We start from the raw sequence: 19,148 nt of genomic DNA, 5'->3' as shown, positions 1-19,148 counted from the left end.
TCAACCAAGTCCTTAATATCATCTAATGGCCAGTCCATAACCAAATTTCCCGAAATAATGCCTTTTTACAGTCGGTGTGTTTCAACTGAGGACCAAACGCGACCACCGATGGCATTTGGTGGACGATACCTTTTTAACGCGCCAATCTACCCCCCGGTTTCTTTCCCGGATGCCACGCCTGTCTTGGCCTTGCTCCCCTTTGGGTCCGCCCCTTGCACCTCTGCACCAATCCTCGAGCGTTTGGATGCGCTCTGGTTTCCTCGCCCTTGGCCGTGGGCGGTGCTTCCCTTGGGGCCCACCCCTTCCCCTCTGAGCCAATCCAAGCCGGACCGGGAGGGCTCCGGTTTCCTCGCGCAGAGATGTAGGCGGGGCTTCCCTCTGGGCCCGCCCCTTCCCCTCTGAGCCAATCCCGACGGGCCGGCGAGTGGCATGGCTGCCCCCAGCCCTGCGGGCTGTGGGGTGTACTGGTAGTGCTTCAGCGTAGTTTGGCGGTCTCTTGGTAATCGCACCGGCCGCCAGGTCTTTCAGGTCTGCAGCCCTAGGGTCTGTCGGGCCGCAGGGCCTGGGCCCTGAGAAGAATGGGTAAGGGACCCCCGGTGGGCAAAATTCGTGAGGCGGGAGGAGAGAGGAAACCGTTTTTCTCCGACTCTCTCCGAGCGGAGTGGCGTCCTCGGGCCCCGTCCTTCAGATTGTTGCACTTGTCAGCCCCGGACGCGAGCCGCTGACAGCAAGGGAGGACTGAACCTTGCTTTTGACCTGGCTTTTGCCTCGTGAGGCTAGGGATGAGTTCACAAGGAGCTATGCTTCTAACCTCAAGTAAAACGCAGAGAAAACTGCCCACTCTCTTTTACCCACGTGTGTTGAGGGCTTTTGGTCTTTTCCAGGGTGGAGCCGCAACTGCAAAGGCCACTTTTGCCCTTTCCACAGTGGAGCGGCACCTGTAAACCCCACATTTTAGGCTTCGCCTTTTGAATTTGCCTCCAGGTTCAACATTTGAGGCCAGGTCTATTCACATCTCCCTCCAAAAAATGGGGTGTGAGGTCGTTCAAAACCCTTTATAAGTAGCAGTGGGTCTTTAAAACTAGAAGAAAGGGAATAGTTTAGTACTTTTTAAAGCTTTTCTTATGGAGCACACAAAATAAAGCAAAATTCATAATTCCACATGAAGTGTTTCAACTTCTCTTGCCTCCAAATGATATATCCCAATGAAGGTACAATTTGGTATATTTTCCTGTGTTAGCCTTATCTTTACAGTAATTTTATCATTACCATGTGCAGTGGTGTATTATTTTTATTAGAGTTGATTTTTTTAATAGATTTCTTAGCCGGGTTGTTGAAAATGAAGTTTGTTTTTTTTATTTTTTTAAATTTTTTATTCTTAAAATCAGGAAGAGCACCTTTGTATGTGTAGCTTTAAGTAAAATTACCTGTATGTATCATTTAAATTTAGATCCTTCTTTGGATACATGGGACTTCTCATCACCCTTAATGTCATTATGGATAAACAGGTTTTACGTATATTTGGGCTTTGCCTTTGGCATTAGCCTTTGGATTTGTTTCCAGATTGTTATCAGGAAGCAGGTAAGTGGAATTATTTTTTATCGGAGAGTGTTAAGGTATTAGATTTATATAGAGAGTTTAGAGTGCAGATTTTCTAAGGTTTTTAGAAAAGCTAAAAGGAACTTTCAGTCACTTTTATGTTTGGTGTTTAGACTTTTTTTTTTAATGTCTGAAGAATTTATTATCAGTTTTTAGAGACTAAGTTATTATGGACGGTTATTTATGTGTTCTTTGATGGGCTGTGGATGTCTCACTGTTAAGATACAGGAAGATTTTGTAATGAAAAATTAAACTTGTAAAAAAAAATCTCTTTAGCATCTTCAAAGGGCAGTTATCTTCTCTTTTCTTACCACTAACTAAGAATCAGTAAATAAGTTCCTACTGTTATTTCATGAAAGCACATTATGGATGAACGTGTGTATAGTTTTGTCCTGGAGGGAGTAGGAATCTTTATAGTCTTAAGAAATCTGGGTCCAGCCTTTAAAGGACCTGATTATATCAAGGGGTTAATATTTGAGGAGTACATCAGAAAGATAAAGAGAGTAGAAAACCGGTCAGTATCTTTGCTAGTTTTCGCCCCTGTTGAAGTTGGGAAAAGATTCAAACTTGATGGATTTTGTGCAGTTGTTTATCTTCAAGGACAAGAACTCACGGGAGAAATCTGTTCCAAAAGCAACTCAGGATTTGATGACCAATGGTTATATCTCTCTTCAAAAAAAGGAAGTCTTTGTGTCTGGAGTGAAGATTTTCTATGGTTCCCAGACTGGAACAGCAAAGGTAAGAACTTCATGTGATATTTCAACTTGGGTTTCCTGATCTTTTAGAAGATCCCTTAAAAGTGTCCACTAACAGTGAACGGAATTAGTCTTCAGGGTTTTTTTTCATCTTCTTTTTTCCCTTTTCCAGCTTACCTTTTTCCTTTCTGGGGTGGTGGGTGGGTTTTTATTCCTTGTGCCCAATTCCCCTGATTGGTGGTGTCTGTTGGTTGCTGTCATGAAGGGTCTTTGTTCCGAAGCTTGCTTCTGCCTCAGCAGAATGGAGAGTTCTAAGCCTATTATTGATGGTGGGTGTAGAGGTAGGGGATAGTGAAAGGAGAATGTCAGCAGTAGTGTCCAGTATGGGTCCTGACTTCACCACTTCGCACGTCTACTTAATAAACTGCATTTTGATTTCATAGTGTTAAAAGTGTTAACAGTAGCTACTGAATACTGTCTAAAGTCGCTATATGCTGCCGGCTTCTTTGTTATGAAGGTCACAACTGTTTGGTGCTTTCTAGGGAAATATTCTAAGGCTAACATGAAAATGAAGTTTAAAAAAATCAATAAGTGATTTTTGTGTAGTACTAAAGAGGGTTGTACTGCCCTCTTGTGGATGTTTTGTAGAATACTATTTCTTAGCTTTTCAGAACAGTTGAAGGTCACTTAATATTAAGTTCACCTGTAAACAACAGAGGTGGGAAACTGGAAGAAATGGAAAAAAGGCATCTGAGCAGCCAAAACAAAGTCCTTCTATGTTCTTTATAAAAGATCTCACTCATAGCCTCTCTCGTGTGTTTTTTTCCCTAAAAGATCAAATTAACACTTGGAGATTGTAACAAATCCAGGCATGTGGGGGGTTCATAATGAAAAGAACTCTCTAGTGAATCTCTTTTTAACTATTTCTTATTTTTGGTTCCTCTGATGGCTATTTTTTTTTAACCTGTGTGTGCCGTATTTCCAGATTCTAACATTAGTTAGAAGTTATTGACTCCTTTTGTTAATTAACCAGACATCTCTCAAATCTCAGTGGCTTTATTGTTGGCCACCTCTTTGTTGATGTGGGTTTGGTGACCCTCCTTAAAGCTGTGCCATTTGAATTTCTTTATTCTGCTTTCACACTGAATGGATTCGTATTTGGCTGGGTAAGGGAGATTAGTTTTTCCTTGCAACTTCGAAGGTGTCACTTCACCATCATGGCTAGTCTCCTCATTCTTTTGTAGATGACTTGATTTTTTTGTTTCTGGAAGCTTTTAGAATCATTTCTTTGTCCATAGTTCTTGGAACTTTTTAATGTTTTGTTTTGCTTTAAAGGTTTTATTCATTTACTTGACACAGAGGGAGCACAAGCAGGGGTGAGGGAGAAGCAGGCTCTCAGCTGAACAAGGAGCCCAATGTGGGGCTGATCCCAGGACTCCAGGATCATGACCCGAGCCAAAGGCAGACGCTTAACCAACTGAGCCACCCAGGCACCCCTATGTTTGAACTTTTTTGAGATGGTGTCTAGATTGGCTCTTTTTTTATTAGCTCTTGTGCTGGATACTTGGGCTCTTTTGAAGATTTGTGAGCATTTCTGCAGATATTTCTTGGGCAAATTTTTTCCCCTTCCATATTCTCTTTTTTTCTTTCTGAGACTCTTGTTAGTTGGGTGTTAGAACTTTTGGATGGCTTCTTTGTCTTAAATCTTTCTTCTCTTACTTTTTGTAACTTTTTCTTTCTACTCTGTGTTGTGGAATTTCAATTCCAAACCTTCTTTTTTGAATGTTTTATTTTGGCTGTTATGTTTTTAGTTGCAAAAACACTACTTTTTCCAGTTTTTATATTATCTTATTGGTAATTTAAGAATATCTCTCCATAAGGGCACCTGGGTGGCTCAGTTGGTTAATCGTCTGCCTTCGGCTCAGGTCATGATCCTGGGGTCCTGGGATCGAGTCCTGCATCGGGTTCTTTGCTCAGCGGGGACCCTGCTTCTCTTTCTTTGTCTGCCTCTCCCCTGGCTTGTACTCTCTGTCTCTCTTACTAGCTCTCTCTGTCTCTCAAATAAATAAATAAATAAAACCTTAAAAAAAAAAAAAAGAATATATCTCAATGAATTCATTTTTCTATTCCCTGATTTATCTGCTTTCTCAGTTTTTCTGTTGCTATTTCTCCTTCTTGCTACTTGTTCTTATGGTATTCTTTGCGATCCATGGTTTTCTTTTAATATTTAGGACAGAATGATGGGGTAGCTGTTGTGGATTTTCTATTATTGTGTGCACAGATTTGTGTTCTCTAATTATAAATTTTCGCCAGATGTTCTGTGTGCGGTGGGTCAGGGCATGCCATGGGACCTATTGACCCCACATCTCCCTCTAACTACACCTCAATTTTTTTTTTTTTTTTTGAGCATTAAGCTCCTTGAAAGTGTCTGCGCCACTATCTCCAAATCTCCAGTTTCCCTACTCCTGTTTTCCTTGGGCCACTCTTGTGTGCCCCCACGTGTTCCCAGTGACTTCCATGCTGCTAATTAATTCTCACTCTTCGTCTTCCTTGACACTGTTCCCTAGGTCATCTGCCTACTCGGCCAAGGCTAGCGTTCCTCACCGTCATTTGCAGATTTCTCCTCATCTTCTTGACCTCGAAAGATAGGGGTGTCCCAAGGCACAGACCTTGAGACCATGTCTTTATTTGCACTCACTGTACTCTAAGGGATCTAGAGCTTATATTCTTTTTTTTTTTTTTAAAGATTTTATTTATTTATTCGACAGAGATAGAGACAGCCAGCGAGAGAGGGAGCACAAGCAGGGGGAGTGGGAGAGGAAGAAGCAGGCTCATAGCAGAGGAGCCTGATGTGGGGCTTCGATCCCATAACGCCAGGATCACGCCCTGAGCCGAAGGCAGACGCTTAACCGCTGTGCCACCCAGGCGCCCCTAGAGCTTATATTCTTATTCTTAGATACAATTTGGCAGACTCTTCCTAGAGAGGGCAAGGTATTTTATTTTGTATACTGTGTTTTTTGGGTTTGTAGGTTTTGTGAGCCATACGGTCTTTTGCAGCTAAGCTCTGCGGCTGTAGTGTAAGTGGCATGACTGGGTCCCAGGACCTTTTACCCACAGAGACAAATGGAGGGCTGGCTTGGACCTAAAGGCCTTAGTTTGTATTCAGTGGTGGCCTCTAAATGTATGTTTTTAATCTGAACTGTTCCACTCAACTCCAGGCTCTCACAGCCAGGGCCCTATCGTAGATCTTCATGGGATGTCTGGTAGGCATCTCAAAATTAGTACGCTCCAACTGAACTCCCATTTTTTTGCCCAGATCTTTTCCACTTAGAATCTTTACCATTTCAGTAGATGGCAACTTTATTTTTCCAGTTGCCTAGTTAAAAAACAAAAACAAAAACCTTTGAATTCTCTCTTTTTCCTGCTAACCCCCATTCCATTTGTAGCAAATGCTGTTTGTTCTCCTTTCAAAATGGATCCAGGTGCCAGTCACTTCTCAGCACTCTGGCTCACGGCACCCTCTGCTTTTGTCTGGGTCACTGCGGTCACCTCACTGCCGGTCGGTCCCCTTCATTCGGTACTGCTCAGCCCCTCCCTGGCTTCAGTGTCCCCTCAGTTCAGCAGTCACAGGGACTTTGAAAACTTGAGTGAAATCACGTTCCCTTCAGCTTAAAACCCAGCAATGACCTCCTCATTCACTTAGAGTAAATCAGAGCCCTCGCAGTGGCCAGGAGGCCCTCACGTCTGCTTCTCCATTATCTCTTTTACCTCTTGTCCTTGGTCCCCACGTCCCCAGTCTTATTAACCTCCTTGCCAAGCCTGCTCCCTCCTTCGGGCCTTTTCACTTACACGTTGCTCTGCTCGGGGCAACCTCATGGCTTGCCTCGCACGTCCTTTAGGTTTGGCTCAAGTCTATCCTAGAGGCCTCTGCCACCCAAATACTTGTTGTTTTTCCAGTTGTGACACGAACTACCCAGAGTTTTTGTCAGACTCCACAGGTATAAGGACCCAATCTGCAAGACTGTCTCCACGTCAGATGCCAGTCCCTAGTCCCAGGGGCCACCCGTGCTTGTGACTGGCCCAGCTATAAATTCAATCCACAGTCCTCTCCTTAGTTCGATAATTTCCTAGAAGGATTCACAGAATCAGGAAAGTGCCCGACAACTATGCTTCCTGGTTTATTAGAAAGGATACAAGGCAGAAACAGACAAATGGCAGACATGGGGCAGGATACGGTGGGGAGGGGTGGCTCGGAGCTTCTGTGTCCACCAGCTCCTCAGCACGTCAGTGTGTTCACCAACCCAGAAACTCCCTGAGTCCTCCCAGTTAGGGGTTTTAATGGACTTTCAAATCATTGACCGTGGATGATTGAACTCAGTGGGAGCAGTGGTACTGAAAGTTCTAAGCCTTTAATCACGTAGTCGGTTTTGTGGTGACCAGCCCCCATCCTGAAGTGACTTGGGGCCTGCCTCCCCATGACTTATTTCATTAGCTTACCAGAGTCAGTAAGTTCCAAGGGTTTTAGGAGCTTTGTGCCAGGAACTAGGGAAAAAAGACTGAAAAAAAAATGTATATATATATATTTATTTACTTATCTTATGCACCTGTCCTGACCCTCCCTGTGTAAAATAACAACTGTCCCCAGACCTGTAATACTGTGTTCTTACCCTTATCCTGATTTATTTTCTTCCATAGCACTAGTCATCATCCGAGTAACTATGTGTTTTCTCATTTCCGTGTTTGCTCTGTTTCTGTCCATTAGAACATAAGCTCCCTGAAGGCAGGGACTATATGTGTCTTGTTCACTGTTGTGTAATATTGCCCAGACTTGAGACTGGCACGGTAGATTCCCAGTGAAATATGCTCAGTAGGGCTTAGCTTTCGTCCTGGGAGATGGGGAGCCAAGTGTTAGATGACTAAGCGAAAAGTAGGAAGGTGTTTTTCAGAGTGCCAACATGTGGCTAGAAGTTTTAGCTTTCCCCAAACATTTGGTTCATTTCTTCTAGAGAAGAGCTAATGAGTGTTTTGTCTGGGGGTAAAGGGCAGATGCTGCCTGGACTCGGTGTGCACTTGTCCCATATACAAATTGTCTGCTCGTTGGTTCTCCTCTGCCCCAGGGTTCCCTCCCAGCTTTGCTGTAGTGGCTCTTCTGAGCCCAGACCCTCCCTGGGGTTTTGTCAGGCATATGGACTCTCCCCTAGGGCTTTCTCCTCCCTGTCAATGCTTCTGTTTGCTTTCTGTCTTCCAGAAATGTGTCACATTTCTCACGTATCACATTCTCTTCCGTCTTCAGTATTTCTTATCACCTGCATGTTTATTCTAGTGGGGCAAGGCGGCTGGAATGTCAAAAAGCCAATTTAGATGTAGTCCCGCATATGTACTTACAGAGTGAGAACAGCACCGTGGAATGACTGATCTCTATAAAGATGCTTGAGAAAATGGAAGGAGTGAGAATAGTATTTGTGTTTATGATGATAAATGTCAGTCAGTGAAAGAATTTTTCTTGATAAATGCCTTATTCCTTTGCCAACAAGGGTAAATGAAGACTGTATTTTGCTTATTTAATAGCGTATTGAAGACTTGATGTGATTTTTTTTTTTTTTTCCTATTAGGGATTTGCCGCAAGTCTTGCTGAAGCAGCTGCCTCCCTAGACCTGCCCGTGGCGGTTATTAATCTGAAAGAATATGACCCAGATGATCATCTCCTAGAAGAGGTTGGTACTTGTGTTATCTTTTCCCTTTAGTCCAAATTCTCAAATGTAATTGACCTTCTGCATTCTGGGATAAAGAGAATCTTCAGAATAAATTTAATTTTCACGCTAAGGCGTTTCAGTTGGTTGAGTTTTCAGTATCTGTCAGAGGTGCTGAACATGTGGTGTGGGACCTGTCCCTTTGGCGTGTGGTCTTTCCTGCTCCGGATCTCATCATCAAGGGCGGGTGATTGATGGCAGTGTGCTGAGCCTATGACCCATGTGTGAGCTGACCAAGAGGTCAGGAGCCACTTGGGTAGCTGAAAGGGTATGGGTTTTGGAGTTAGAGAAATCTCTTGCTACCTGTGTGACCTCCGTGCCTTACTTAATATCTAGATGGGTTTAGTTTCTTCACCTGAGAAATCCCCCTCCTTCTCCTAGCTGTACCCAGGGGAGTCTGCCTTACAGTAGAGGTTCTCAAGGTGTGGTCCTTGAACTGGCACTCTCAGCGTCTCCTGGGAACTTGCTAGAAGTGCAGCCCAGCCCTGGCGTGGGACTGTAATTTTACAGGTGCTCCAGATGATTCTGAAGCAGCTAAAGTTGGAGAAGCACGTAGAGCAGGGATGGACGAACTTCTTTTGTAAAGGCCCAGGTAGTAAACATCAGCTTTGTGCAGCCTTAGGCAATGTGTAAACAAACGAGTGTGGCTGTGTTCCAGTCACGCTTTATTTAAAAACAAAACAAAACAGGGGTGCCTGGGTGGCTCAGTCGTTGAGCGTCTGCCTTCGGCTCAGGGCGTGATGCCAGCGTTCTGGGATCGAGCCCCACATCGGGCTCCTCTGCTGGGAGCTTGCTTCTTCCTCTCCCACTCCTCCTGCCTGTGTTCCCTCTCTCGCTGTCTGTCTGTGTCAAATAAATAAAGAAAAATCTTTAAAAAATAAATAAATAAAAACAAAACAAAACAGGCAGTGAGCTGGACTGGGCCTGTGGGACATAGTTTGCCAGCCCCTTCTTAGTGGATAACCCAGCTGTAACTGTCCATTTCTTTCTCCCGTAAGAGAATCATGGAGTGTAAATGAGTGAGCTCGAATCTGCTCAGAATTACTTGTGAAAAATTATTAGCAACCTTTGAAACTTTATTATTAATAATGGATAGCTTATAACTGACCGCATGACTTAGAATTTTTAAGGTGCGTTCAAGCAGATGGAATACTGTGGCTCGCAGGACTGAGGGGTATTTTGTTTCCCCATGGAGATGATGGTACCAAGTGTTACATAAGTTACTTCACATTTAAAAAGTGTTCTTGCTTTAATTTTTTATGTAATTTTAAAGATCTCTTTCTAGGTTTCTTCCCGATCGATTTGGGTTTTGTTTCCAATATGACAACTGGAGACAATAGGAACTTGCCGCCGGAGAATTGGAATGGAATATATAGATAGGGGCACCAGGGGGTACATTGGCAGGAGCAGGAGACTGGGTTTTCTCCCCATGCAAGGTGTCCTTGCTCTGTTTTTCTTTTACTTTGGAAAATGAGTAACGTTTTGAAAGCACCTTTGTCCTTAGAGATTAGTATTGATGTGGATGTCGGCATTTTAAAAAGGGATTTTCTTTACCGATAAGTTGTATCTTGAATATTCTTCTGAAACGATTACTTTCTTGGTTAGGTTACTAGTAAAAACATTTGTGCCTTTGTGGTTGCTACGTACACCGACGGTCGACCCACCGAAAGTGCAGAGTGGTTCTGCCAGTGGTTGGAGGAAGCATCCAGTGATTTTCGATTTGGCAAAACTTACCTGAAGGGTATGAGGTATGCTGTATTTGGCCTGGGGAATTCTGCCTATGCCAGCCACTTCAACAAGGTAGGTGTGTGTTGAATTATAGGGATAAATTCTCTATTATAATGAAAAAAAAATTCGTACATACACACATACACATGTGTATGTGAAGTAATCCCCAGACTTTGGTGTTTGATAGTGAACTTCTTGTGTTACTGTTGGTAGTGGGGAATTGCTACACACATGTATCCAGGGTTGGGGTATAGTAGGTTCTCAGGTAAATTTTTATTGAATAAAATGCTTACACCTCCTATTGTCCAGTGTCATAGTGGCCTGGATTCATGGCCATCACGTCCAGTCTGCTGTCCCCAGGCAGGACCTTGTGGATGGAAGATTAGTCATTCTTTGGACTTTCTCAGCCGCCTGTTCTGTTGTTGAACAACCTTTATGGCTCAAGCTAACCCTGAATACAGTTGAGCTCATTGTCTTTTAATCATTAATTTTTAAAGGGAAATGGAAGAAAAACATTCACTGCCTTTTATGTAGTAAAATATTGTTTTGTTTTCCTAGATCTTTTTTCTGTATGAAGTTAATTGGCTCCTTTTCTTTTGCATTCTATTCTCTCTACTTTGTTTTTTATTTTTTTTTTAAAGATTTTATTTATTTATTTGACAGAGAGAGAGACAGCCAGCTAGAGAGGGAACACAAGCAGGGGGAGTGGGAGAGGAAGAAGCAGGCTCCCAGTGGAGCAGGGAGCCCTATGTGGGGCTCGATCCCAGGACTCTGGGATCATGCCCTGAGCTGAAGGCAGATGCTTAATGACTGAGCCACCCAGGTGCCCCTTTTCTCTCTACTTTAAATAAAAACAATATAGAGCCTCTCTGTTTCTTGTGGTTCTAAACAGTTACCAGAACTTTTGTATATGTACCTCTTCCCAAAATGGGCCCAGCCTGGCTCACCTATCTTTGGTAGAACGTGAGTAAAGGTGAATGTGGACATCTTTCCTTAAGCTTGTTTTCATTCATTTATTATATCAAGATGTCTGTTTCTGCCCATATTTTCAAAGGAAGTAGACCGCCAAAAAATGGTACAGTTCAGATGTGTAAATGTTCTGTTTAATGCCTTGCCACTCAGAAAGTCTATCAAGTTTTTGAACTCTTCACTGTGCTTCTTGGTAATCCCTGTGCCTCAGCTTACCTGCTCCTTCTTGCAGTACCTCAGAGTTCTGAATTGATGAAGTCGTGAGTCTTGCCAAATGGGCTACATTTGCCCTTTGTGCTTTAAATGGGCTTTGCTACATTTCGGAATAGATTTCTTTTGCTAATGAGTTATGTGATTCTGACCATGACTTCGAATAGTAGTTTTCAAAGTCTTTTTTTAGGTAGTAACCTTTACCTTTGTCAAAGGGTTTGTCCCTTCGTTTAAAAAGAGTCTTTTGCAGGGTCTTGTCACATGTAAACAGTGTCGCGTTTGCAGGTTGTGGCTGGGGCTGGAGGGCCTCTGTAGGCCACATTCCCCCTTCCCCACAGCAGCCAGCAACGGGGGCCCAGAGCGACTTGGACCTTTTGCAGAACAACCGCCCAGCCTGTGATTTAGAGGATTGTGTCTTAGCTCCTCTGTCTTCTTCTTGCAGGTTGGCAAGAATGTCGATAAGTGGCTCTGGATGCTTGGTGCGCATCGCGTGGTGACCAGAGGGGAGGGGGACTGTGATGTGGCTAAAAGCAAACACGGCAGCATCGAAGCGGACTTCAGAGCCTGGAAGACCAAGTTCCTCGCCCGGCTGCAGACCCTTCAGAAAGGAGAGAAGAAGCCCTGTGACGGCAACTGCAAGAGAGGCCAGTGCGAGTCGTCCACGGTACGGAGCCCCCGTGTCCGGGTCTCACTGCTTTCCTCCTGTGTGTGGGGATGCTGGACCTTACTTCTGCCCCGAGAAACTCCTTCCCTGGCTGGTGTTTAGGAGGAAGACCCGCGGCTCCGTGGTGGTGGTTTAGAGAGTGTGCGGCCTTCTGAGCGAGGCCAGTGTGGGCAGCATGCTTTCCTGTTTCTCTGCTTTAATGGTCGCCTTGCCAGAGTCGCAGACTTCTCCCACAGCTGGTGGGGAGGAGGCAGAGGCCTGAGGTTACACACGTCCTGTCTTCGTATCCCCTAACCACGTCTTCCTCCTGACCTGCTGAACGACTCTGTTCAGACTGGAAGGCTGCCCATCATTCTAGATTCTTCTCCTCCTGTCCCTCACATTGCAAACGTGTTTCTTTGGTCCTTGTTCAGGGACCCTCATTTCTTGGAAGCTCATGTCACCTGACTGTTTCACCGCTGCTGCCTTCATGGCTGTCTGTCATTTTTTGGTCACCTGCTTACTTGTGTCATTCAAGAACCACTTGCTGACTCACTTTCTCTCCACCCTTGTTCCTGTTGTTACCTTTGGGGGCAAAGCCATCCGTGCAGGTGATCGATCCAGCATCCTTATCCCCCAGGTGCCTGCCCTTCACACCTCCAGCAGCCATTGTCTTCGCTGACCTTGAACCCTCACTTCCACAGTCACCTCTGAAATTTTATGTTCCTGTGACCTCGGCTCTGATCTCTCTCAGGTGTCCTATTTCAAAATTTTTTTGATCCCATCAGTTTTTCATTGGATAGTGAAAACTGCTTACTTCACTTCTGTCCTTATACGGTTTAGATTTTATACTCATTCTTTTATAAACAATCTTCAGTTGCCTTGCCTTCCAGTCCCTTATCTGACCCAAATGGTCAAACCCCAAGCCAGGTCGAAACCTACCATTTGCCTTTCCATTTTCCTGCTGCTTGCTCTTTGTCCCCGGATTCATGACCACAGGTCCATGTGTGCACTCAGACCTGCCCAGCAGTGTCCAGCGTTCTTGTGTAAGTTCCCTTTCTCACTCTCCAAGATGACTGTTGAATTCTCTTTCTCCCTGCTCCTTCCTCCAGCTTTGTAGGAAGCTGCTGGAGATCTCGTATAGTGCCGTCCACCCCATCTACACATCCTCTCCATCTCTTGTGCTGCAGGAGACCACAGGCCTGAGTCCTGTCAAAGCCACTCTGTGCATGCTCTGGTATCAAGGGCTTTGTCTCTGTTTTCTGTCTCTCTCTCTTGCGCTGTTAGTCTCTTCTCCTCCACTAGATTGTTCTGTAAATTTATGAACACTCCTTGGAATCACCCGGCTCAAAGGAACAGGAAAAGCAAGTAAGAAACAAATGTTTCTTTTGTTCTGTATGTTTCAGCTCCCGTTTCATTTTTCTCTTCTCTTTTCTGGCTAGTCTTTTTGCTCGTTTATCTTCCCTCCCATTGGTCCTTAATATTTTTATACACTGTTTAAAAAAACTGAGGTAAAATTCACACACGTACGATGAACCCTTGTGAAGGCTCTGATCCCGTGGTGTTCAGTACATTCGCAGTCTGTGCAAACACTGCTTATTTCGCAGTGTTCTTTTTGTATGTGTTGGTACACTTGTTCGTTCTGCACACTGGCCAGTTTCCATCTGATTTGTGTTCATGTTTGCGGGTTCTTCTGCCTGCTCAAATCTGCTACTGAAACCCTCTAGTGAAATTTTTAGTTCTGTTACTACATTTTTCAAATCAAGAATTTCTTTGTAGCCTTTCTATAAATTCTGTCTCTTGGTGTTCTCTATTTTCTGGGACGTTGTTCTCCTGGTTTCCTTCAGCTCTTGGAGCATACTTAAGACCATTGACTTGAAGTCCTTATCTAGTAAGTCTGTGTTTCCTCAGGGATGGTTCCGGTTGATTTCTCCTGTGGATAAGCCAGACCTTTTTATTCCTTTGCATGCTTTGTGATGTTGTGTTGAAAACTGCAGGTTTTGAATATTATCATGTGTTAACGCGAAATCGGATTCTTTCCCCTCCTCGGAGTTTATTTTCGTAGTTTGCTGGGATGTGATTGTTTGTTTACTGACTTGTGATTGTTTGTTTACTGACTTAAAAACCATCTTTGTAAAAACTGTCTATTGTATCTGGCTTCTTGAAGTCTGTTTCTTTAGTTTGTATTCAGCTAGTGCTGTGACAGATTTCCTTGGATGTCATTTTTAAGTTTCCTTTTTCTTTTTCTTTTTTTTTTAAGGCTTATTTATTTGTTTTAGAGAGAGCGTGGGTGTGTGTACTCGAGTGGGGGGAGGGGCAGAGGGAGAGGGAAAGAGAATTTCAAGCAGACTCCCTGCTGAGCACGGTGCCTGATGTGGGACTCGATCCCAGGACCCTGAGATTATGACCTGAGCCAAAATCAAGACTTGGATGTTCAACTGACTGAGCCACCCAGACACCCCAAGTTTCCTTTTTTTTTTTTTTTTGATTTAGTGTTTACTTGGTTTTTGTAAACCTTTGTCAGAACTCTGGGAATCAGTCAGAGTTAAATCTGTTGGTTTTTACTTAAGTTTTAGTTGTTTCTATGGGAGAACGGGCCCTTTGAGTTATGTACTCTGCCATTTTTGCTGGTATCAGCCTTGGGTCTTAACATTTAAACAAACTTAAGTAAAAAATTTTTTTTTAATCAGAAGTAGCACTTGTGCATTTAAACCCTCAAATAGTGCTTCTATGTTTATAATTAAAAACTATACTTTCTTGCCTTATTCTGTCTAATTCTTATTTCCCCAGGGCAGTCATTTTCAATTCTAGCTTTTTCATCAGATATTTACCTCTATATTCCTAAATAATAGGCCCTTCTTTCTATTTCTTGATTTTTAAAGCACTTCAAAATCTCTGTCTCTGTCTCACATGGACACACACACACAGAGTATCACTTCCCTTCCTCTCATTTTCTTTGTACAGTTGTGTCACACTCTCTTGCCAGACCGTTATTCGTTGTGTCATAATTGTGACCGTGTACGTGCTCCAATCCGTCCTGTGTACTGTGGTATAACGTGTTCATTCCTACACATTTATGTCCCTTAGATACTGGCTACATCTGCTTTGATTTCTCTATAACTCTCACTAATTCATTCCAAAATTCTAATGGACCTGAAAATTATTTTTCAGTATTCTGTAGTTTTTACTGATTTCTTGGAGGCTTCTCTTGAGTCCTTTCTCCTCCATGTCCTTGGAGGCATTGCTGCTCTCCAAGACTTGGTGTGGGTGAGGTCCTTCCTTTGCCTGGCTTCCTGGGTTGGATTCGCTGATTCTGGTATCTTCTGTCTTCTTATTTCTTGGTTGACTCTTGTTTTTGGAGCACATTCTCCAGTAGGTCTCTGAGAAGGGTTGTTTTGGAAGTAAATTGATTGATGCTTCACTGAGTAGGGTTCTAGCTCGGAGTAATTTCTTTTTTCTTTTTTTCCAGAAAGTTGACCACATTGATCTGTCTTCTAATTAGAGTATTGCTTTTGGGAACTTCAGTTTAATTTGATTCTGAATTTTTATTATAAAATCCTCTTCTACCCCTCCCAGAAGCTTTAGAAGCTTTGAATAAAATCCCTGTAACTATCTATTCTTTGCCCTGTTTTTTTCACCAAATTCTCTGGCTATCTTTTCTGCTTTCTCCTCTTACACAGAACATTTATTTCTAATTGATCTGTACATGAGAAATGCAGCGTCTTGGGGTCCCAGCTTTGACTTTGGTCTTCTGTGTTAGTTTCCCCTCCCAGTATTGTCCCCTTGACTTTGCCTGCTCTTCCCTGGTCCTGTCCAGCTGTCAGTTACGTTCTCCAGGGTTCAGCAGATACTTCCAGCTCCATCTCTCACGTACCTCTTAGGATTTCCTTTTTTAGTTCATATTTGTCCTCTTTGAATTCATCATATGTTTGTCAACTCAGTGATACGTTTAAAACTATGCTATTAAAATATTCTGTTATTCAGTGTTATTTTCTATAGGACGGGTGTTCAGAGTCCTCCACCCTGCAGCTGGGAGAAGTCCCAGCTTATGCTCACCCACTCTGGTTTGGCTCTCTGCCCCACAGCAGCTGCTCTTTCCTGAGTCCCAGGACATCCTATTGTCAAGCGCCGTGGGTATTTCTCTGTCTTCATTTTACTGGACCTCTCCAAGGTATTGGATACCGACTCCTTCTTTGAGTCACTCTCTTCTCCTGACTTTCACGATACCATTCTCATTATACCATTCTCATGCTCTTCCATTTTCACTTGGGCCCGCCTTCCTTTGTCTAACCTCTACCTGGTGGAATGATTCAGGACTTAGTGCAAGGTTCTTTTCTTTGTTGATACTTTCTTCCTGGATGAGTGTATCTAGTTTCATGGCCTTAGATTCTGTCTATGTGCTAGTCATTCCCAGGTTTATATTTTCAGCTCTGAGGTTTACCTTGAATTTCGTTCTTTTCTGTGCATCCTCTTTAAAATCTGCCTGGATGTCTGAGGCATCCCATACTTTACAAATTCAAAATGGAGCTTTTCATTTCCACTCTCCCGGTCTGTTTCTCTCCAAACCTTTCTCATCTCAGTAAACAGCACCACCGTCTCAATTACTTAACAGAGAAACCTGAGAGCCATGCTTCATTCCTTTCTTTTCCTCATTCCTGCATTTAGTTCCTCACTAAGTAAGCCTGGTTGGTTCTGTGTCTCAGAGGTCAGGGAATTTTTTCTGTAAAGGGCCAGGTGGTAAATATTTCCATCTTTGTGGGTTATATGGTTTCTGTTGTCACTACCAGTCCTGCCACCATATCACGAAAGTAGCTATAGACGATTTGCAAGTGATGGTTGCCTTTAGATTTGGCCTGAGGCCGGCTGCATGTGGCTTGTGGGCCATAGTTTGCTGACCTCTAGCCTAAAATATCTCAAATCTGTCCAGTGAACTCACAATTTGGGAGCGTTGCTACTTTGAACAATGTGTTTCTGAAGCATTGATGTTCCAGGAGGAAGAGCCCTTTGAGAGCACCAGTGAGGAAGAGTCTGGTACAGAAGACCATCAGAATCCAAATTCTGTCGTCGATGTTGAGGATCTCGGCAAAATTATGAATTGTGTGAAGAAAGAAAAGGTATTGTAACTCTGGGAAAGAGTGAACTTGGATCCTGCAGTTAGCAAACATCTAGAATTCTGTATGGGGGTGTGGTCTATATGAACTCATTAGGCAGTCTTACTTCTTTGCCTCCTTCTTGAGAGTGCCACACTACTTTGCCATTTTTTTTTTTTTAAAGATTTTATTTATTTGAAAGAGAGAGAGACAGCCAGCGAGAGAGGGAACACAAGCAGGGGGAGTGGGAGAGGAAGGCAGGCTCCTAGCGGAGGAGCCTGATGTGGGGCTCGATCCCATAACGCCAGGATCACGCCCTGAGCCGAAGGCAGATGCTTAACCGCTGTGCCACCCAGGCGCCCCTTCTTTGCCATTTCTTAATAATTTTAAAAAAATTTTAATTTAAATTTTTTTAGAGAGAGAGAGTGTGATCTGGGGAAGGGCGATAGGATGGGCAAAGAGAGAGGCTCTCAAGCAGGCTCCACACCGAGGGCAGAGCCCGATGTGGGGCTGGATCTTAGGATCCTGAGATTATGACCTGGGCTTAAATCAAGAGTTGGACACTTAACAAGCTGAGCTGCCCCACTTCTTTGCCATTTTTACATGAGCTTGTAGTAGGATAGGCAGATTTTAGGGCAGGAATTGAAGAAAGGGTAGATGGTTAGAGGGGCTTCATTCAGTGTTGTGGCTGAAGAGACAGGTTGAACAGCATGAAGAGATTGAGTGTGTTAAGATTCCAAATGGAACTCTCTTAAAGTTGCTTCCCTGTCATATAGGGTGAGTAGTGTTGGGGGATAGCACCTTGGTTTGTAGGCGCAGAGATCAGCATAGGTGGAAGCCCTAGGAATCTAGGAGATGTTAGTTTGGGTTGTCATTGTTGCAGGGATGAGATGAATGTGAGAATGTACGGTGTGGTAGGATTTTACACAGATTCCAGTGATCCGAAATTGAAAGTATAATATACATGATAGCATAAAAGTATATAGACTCAGTTTTGGGAGATGAGACTATCCTACCAAAAATGTATCAAATGTATAAATTTTAGAAACAAAAGAAGTGAAATTAAGGAAAAATCCAAGAAAATCAATGATAAAATTAACACAAACTCAAATGAAAGAAATCAGTAAGGTAGCAGGATATAATAATATATTTTCAAACAATAACCAGTTAGAAGCCATAGTGGAAGAGAAGACCCCCACTACAGCAACTATATAAAAGATAAATAAGTATGTAGAAATAAATTTTAAAAAGAAATATTCTAAATCTCTGATGAAAACTGAAAACATTCCTGTAATTAGAAGTGTTCTGGCTCCTGTTGAGACAGATAGAATAAAATTTCAGGAATAGACCCAAAACTATATGGGAATTTCGTATGTAATAAAGGTGGCATCTCTTTTTCCTGGGGGAAAAATATCCTTTTAAGGTAGATGATGTTGGGAACCAGGTAAGCTACCTGTGAAAATTTAAAATTGGCTCTGTGCCTCTTACATACATCAGAATAAACTCCATTTGGGTCAGAGATCTCGATGTTGAAAAAAATATATAAATAACAGAATGAGTTGCATTATTACTATTATTTTTTTAAAGATTTTATTTATTTGACAGAGAGACACAGCAAGAGAGGGAACAGAAGCAGGGGGAGTGGGAGAGGGAGAAGCAGGCTTCCCATTGAGCAGGGAGCCCAGTGCGGGGCTCGATCCCAGGACCCTGGGATCATGACCTGAGCCGAAGGCAGATGCTTAACAACTGAGCCACACAGGCGCCCCAGATGCATTATTTTATAATGTGGAGATAGGTTTTCTGTATGATTCAAAAATAAAAGATTGAATTTACCAATGGTTTTTAAAAAAGATTTGCATGGTTATAAGCATATCAAAAGACAAATGATAAAGAGGGGGAAATATTTGCCCCTTATATAATAAAGAAGGAGTTGATTTTTGTACTGTACAAAGTGTCCTTAAAGTTGAAAGAAAAAAGACCTAAAACCTAATGGAAAAAATTGGCCAAAACACCTAAATAGGCAAGTCTCTAAAAAGCTCTACAGATAGTCCTTAAGCGTATGAAAAAAATGCTCAAATTCACTCATAATGAAGGACATGAACATTAAAACTTCACTGACATACATTTCACACCTACCAAAATAGTAAAAGTTCAAATTTTGGACAGCATACATAGCTGGTGAAGCCCGGGGAAAACAGGTACTCACACCTTGCTGATGGGAATCCAGAATGGTATAACTTGTATGGAGGGGCATTTGGCAGTCTACCAAATTCTGCTGCATTTACCCATTATCCAGCAGGCCCAGTTGTGTGAGTTTGCCTTGAAGATACATCTTTACTAATACAAAAACAGCAAACACACAAGGTTATGCTATAAGCATATGTAGCAAACAACTGCCAGATATTGGTTGAAAAAAGCATGATATAGCCACACTCTGTAGATATTGTTGTGAAATCTATAGATA

General features: G+C 43.0%; 1 protein-coding gene across 2 annotated transcripts in view; it reads left to right on the top strand.

Moving 5' to 3' along the window:
- Positions 1–402: 402 nt before the first annotated feature.
- Positions 403–19,148, top strand: part of LOC100474580 (S-adenosyl-L-methionine-dependent tRNA 4-demethylwyosine synthase TYW1) — a 202,451-nt gene continuing 183,705 nt past the window's right edge. For both annotated transcript variants that reach the window (XM_011234359.3, XM_019807649.2), the window contains exons 1-7: positions 403–582; positions 1,451–1,581; positions 2,185–2,337; positions 7,907–8,008; positions 9,650–9,844; positions 11,394–11,615; positions 16,586–16,708. In XM_011234359.3, the coding sequence (XP_011232661.1) occupies positions 579–582; positions 1,451–1,581; positions 2,185–2,337; positions 7,907–8,008; positions 9,650–9,844; positions 11,394–11,615; positions 16,586–16,708 (930 nt within the window). In that variant the 5' untranslated portion in view covers positions 403–578. The remainder of the gene's footprint in view (positions 583–1,450; positions 1,582–2,184; positions 2,338–7,906; positions 8,009–9,649; positions 9,845–11,393; positions 11,616–16,585; positions 16,709–19,148) is intronic.

The sequence above is a fragment of the Ailuropoda melanoleuca genome, chromosome 10 (genome assembly GCF_002007445.2).
Source record: "Ailuropoda melanoleuca isolate Jingjing chromosome 10, ASM200744v2, whole genome shotgun sequence".
NCBI lineage: Eukaryota > Metazoa > Chordata > Mammalia > Carnivora > Ursidae > Ailuropoda > Ailuropoda melanoleuca.
Note: the sequence above shows the minus strand (reverse complement) of the source record. Positions and strands in the feature narration are given on the sequence as shown.